Here is a 4,376-nt window from a genome sequence, read left to right on the forward strand (position 1 = left end):
ATGGTGGGAAATCTGCAACGTAATTTTGGCTAGGAAAAAAAAAACAAACCGAAACAGGAGGAAAAAATGGAAAAGCACCCAGTTCCCCATGGTCTCTGGTGTTGAGGAGGGCACATGAACATATTAGGAAGGAGACTTTCCAACCTGCTGTAATGCAAGTCCTTATTTTACTTTATTTTTAGGATTTTTTTTTTTTTTTTTTTTTTTTTTTTTTACAGTAATGTCATTTGGTTTCTTAACTGTGAAAGTCTCTGCTTTTCCATCCCCATGGAAGGCTGATTGTTCTTCCTCATATTCTTCTTATTTATTATTTATCCCTTTCTGGTACTATCCAAGAGGTGCTGAAGGTATTTCCCATGTGGAATCCCCGTGGTATCTCCTAACAGCTGGAATGGCAGTAGACAGCTAATTGTGATTTTAAATTATATTTAGAGCAACTTAGATTAATTTTGTGGGGGTTTTTTGGTTTTTTTTTTAGTGTCCTGGTTTGCTCTAGAATTAGGGATGGGGATAAAGAATCTTGTTTTTAAAAACTGTAAATTTTTTGAGTTTTCTTTTAACATCTTGGGGGCTTCTGAAGAAGCCTGCTCACTTCTATGTTTTTGTAGGGAAGCACAGGGTGGGTTTCAGTTGTTCCTTTGAGAGGGGATTGAGTAGCAGCAGGGCTCAGTTTAGCTGGTGAAATGCTCTTTTATCACATCATTAAAATCACCATGAATTCTGACAAAACAACCTCTTTCCACGTGAAAATTCAAATCTGGTTGCTGACAAACTTGGTTTTGGCCAAGGCAGGGCTGGGGACAGCCAGGTGTCACCTCTGGGGACGGAGGACACGTGTCCTGCAGAAGTAACGGAGCAGTTCCTGAGCAGCTTCTTGCTCTGTAGGGGATGTTCAGGAGAATCCCTTAAGCGTGGGACAGAGTCAGGACTGGGAGCTCAAACCCCATCAGGTTTTGTGCTTTTTATTCCCTTTCTCCCCTTGGAAAGGAGCTTCAAAAGCCTCCTCAACCTTTCTGATAAAGAATAATAGAGAAGCACAGACTCATTTAGGGTGGAAAAACCTTTAAAATCATCAGGTCCAACCAAAAAACCCGCACTGCCAAGGCCACCACCGACCCGTGTCCCCAAGTGCCACATGCACACATTTTAAACCCTTGCAGGGAGGGTGACTCAGGCTCTTCTCTGGGCAGCCTGGGCGCTGTGGTGCAGCTGTTTTCAGACAGCTCACGCTGCTTTTCTGGTTTGTTTTCTTTCCCCGACGTATAAGAAGCATTGGGTAGCAGAATGTGGAATTGATTAGAAGTTCATAAAGCAGGGACCTCAGAAGGATGTGGGTATAAAATGCTTTTCAGGCATCCGAGGTGAACTTTAAATGGAGCTTTGGCCCTCATTTGCTTTCTGCTTTTCAAAAACCATTTATGAGAAAGTGGAGCTGTCAAAGCCGTGCATGAACTTTGCCTTCTTGCAAATAACTTGTCTCGAAGTAAATTGTCCAAATGCACAAGAAACTTGTCTCAGAGTAAATCCAGTAGCTCTGCAAAGCTGGAATTATGTGCATTAGAGGGTGTGAGAGGTGTGTGTGTGTGTGTGTGAGCACGTGTTGTGCTTGGGGGGGCGCAGGGGGTAACTCAACCATTCTGAGATTTAAAAAAAAACCCCGACACAATGCAAGTGCTTTTTTTTTTTTTTAAAAAAAAAAGGCAGCGTAAAATATTTATTTCTTGGCAGAAGTACATCAGACCGCATCTCCCATCCTTCTTTTTTAATTGCTTGGTGTTTGTTTGTGTTGTGTCAGGCTTTGCTGGTTTCCTCCGCGGGGCTCTGCGCTGCTCGCGGCCCGTCACCTCACACAACCCCGCTCGCAGCCGGGGCACGGGGCAGCTCTAGCTCCTCAGGAGAGCCCCTGGGCTGCGAGCAGCGCAGCAAAGGCAGAGGTGGTGTTGGGTTAAAGGCAGCGCAGTGCAGCGTGGGTGATTCTCAGTTTTTAGCCTTGTCGAGGGAACTCTTCCCTTGTGAGAATCCAGACCGCTGCACCCTAAGGCAGCGCCCTGAGCCTTGGGGAGGGTGGATTGGCCAGACAGAGCAGCTTGGAGGGTGTTAGAGCAGAGGAAGGAGGTGCTGACGTGGGTGTGAGGTGGCACTGGGTGGTTGTTGGTGTCCCAGGGACTTTGCCCGGGGTTTGGAGCTGCTCTGTGCGGGACGGACGCTCCCAGCTCCCGTTCCCAGCCAGGAGCAGACTCTGCTGAGTTCCATCAGCCAGATACTGCCAAGCTGACAGGCTTCTCCCTGTGCTCCAGAGTCCTTCCCTGGCCACCTGGCTGCCCACCTGTGCAGCTGCACATCTCCCCTGGCTCCACCTGTGCAGCTGCACATCTCCTCGCATTGCTCCACCTGCACAGCTGCACATCTCCCCTGGCTCCACCTGCACAGCTGCACACTCCCTCCCCTGGCTGCCCACCTGTGCAGCTGCACATCTCCACTGGCTCCACCTGCACAGCTGCACACTCCCTCCCCTGGCTCCACCTGTGCAGCTGCACATCTCCTCGCATTGCTCCACTTGCGCAGCTGCACATCTCCCCTGGCTCCACCTGCACAGCTGCACATCTCCTCCCATTGCTCCACCTGCGCAGCTGCACATCTCCTCCCATTGCTCCACCTGCGCAGCTGCACATCTCCCCTGGCTCCACCTGCACAGCTGCACATCTCCTCCCATTGCTCCACCTGCACAGCTGCACATCTCCTCCCATTGCTCCACCTGCGCAGCTGCACATCTCCTCCCCTGGCTCCACCTGCACAGCTGCACATCTCCTCCCATTGCTCCACCTGCACAGCTGCACATCTCCTCCCATTGCTCCACCTGCGCAGCTGCACATCTCCTCCCATTGCTCCACCTGCACAGCTGCACATCTCCTCCCATTGCTCCACCTGCACAGCTGCACATCTCCTCCCATTGCTCCACCTGCACAGCTGCACATCTCCTCCCATTGCTCCACCTGCGCAGCTGCACATCTCCTCCCATTGCTCCACCTGCACAGCTGCACATCTCCTCCCATTGCTCCACCTGCACAGCTGCACATCTCCTCCCATTGCTCCACCTGCACAGCTGCACATCTCCTCCCATTGCTCCACCTGCACAGCTGCACATCTCCCCTGGCTCCACCTGCAGCTCTCCCCTGCGGCTCTCCCCTGCATTGTCTTCCCCCGTCGCGGTGCTGCTCCTCGTGCTCTGGAGATGAGCAGCAGTAGCAGAGTGACCGTAAGAAACGTGTGTGGAAGGTTTGAGAGGCTTTTACTCCGTGTTGTTTTAATGAGATGGCTTTTAGGATCCGTGCTGAACTGGTTTTCTTTAACCATCACTGCCACAGTTTCTTTCTCCCCCCTCCTCTTCACTTCATACAGATTGGCAAAATACATTTGACTGGGAAAAAAAACCCCAACCCAAACAACGCCAAACCCTGCTGATGGGATAAGTTGCTCCTCTTTACTGCGCTTTGATTTGATTTCTCAGGATACCCAGAGGTTTTTCACTGCTGCTGAGAGGGGACAGTAGACCTTTTTGGAGACTTCAACCACTGTAACAGTTTTCCAGATGTGTGTGTGCGTGTGTGTGTGTGTAACCCAGCACTGTGCGTGCGTGTGTTCTGCTGAGTATCGTGTGCATCTCTGAAATGCTTCAAACAACTGCCTGGAAGTCAGAAAAACCAACCACCTCTTTCCAGTCATATGTTTGCCGTGACTTTTCATAACCACACTTGAAACTAGTGGTCTTGGATGGAAATATTCAAAGAGCAGGGCATCTTTATAGCAATGGTATGTCAGTCGAATTACGGAAAATGTACACAAAAATAAATAAATGAAATTTAAAAGTCACCTTCTCTCAGCCTACCTGTGTTTCCCTCAGCGGGAGTGCTACCAGTTGTGTCGGGATGTGCTTTGGGCTGCTTTTGCCATTCCTAGGGGAGGTTTTTGGGGATCATCTTACTCCCGACAGCTTATCGTACAGTACTGAGAACTCAGGGCTGCTCAAGCTGCTCGACAGGGATAATTGTCAGCCCTGCCGCCGCTGGTTTCCCTTTCCCTGCTCGGGCTGGCGGGAGCAGGCGCAGCCACATCCCGTCCAGCCCACATCAAAGGCACGGCCCAGAGGGATGGGAGCAGCAGCTTCCTGCCCCCAGCCCTCCCAAAAAACAGCTTCTCCAGGGGTTCAAGGGGACACAGCCCTGTGCCCATCATCACTCCAGGTGCTGGTCCCGGGGCTGGGCTCTGCTGGGCTCGCGGGCTCAGCACCGCGATGTGGCCCAAGGGGTCGGGTGCAGCTGCTGGGCTGCAGAACAGATGTGGTGCTTTGCTCTGCTTCCCCAGGTCCTGCATCCTGC

General features: G+C 51.3%; 1 protein-coding gene across 1 annotated transcript; it reads left to right on the forward strand.

The window, feature by feature from the left end:
- LOC120761128 (uncharacterized) lies at positions 1-3,867 on the forward strand. Its single transcript, XM_058422955.1, has 3 exons — positions 1-19; positions 2,135-2,357; positions 2,490-3,867. Exons 1-3 carry the CDS (start codon positions 1-3, stop codon positions 3,244-3,246), a joined length of 999 nt encoding a protein of 332 aa, XP_058278938.1. The 3' UTR covers positions 3,247-3,867.
- Positions 3,868-4,376: the final 509 nt, after the last annotated feature.

The sequence above is a fragment of the Hirundo rustica genome, chromosome 18, assembly GCF_015227805.2.
Source record: "Hirundo rustica isolate bHirRus1 chromosome 18, bHirRus1.pri.v3, whole genome shotgun sequence".
Taxonomy (NCBI): Eukaryota; Metazoa; Chordata; class Aves; order Passeriformes; family Hirundinidae; genus Hirundo; species Hirundo rustica.

Bases quoted from the DNA above. Each gene is read 5' to 3' on its own strand.
- LOC120761128 (XM_058422955.1), top strand. The intron at 2,358-2,489 runs CTGTGCAGCTGC...CACTGGCTCCAC, and splicing joins CACATCTCCCCTGGCTCCAC to CTGCACAGCTGCACACTCCC.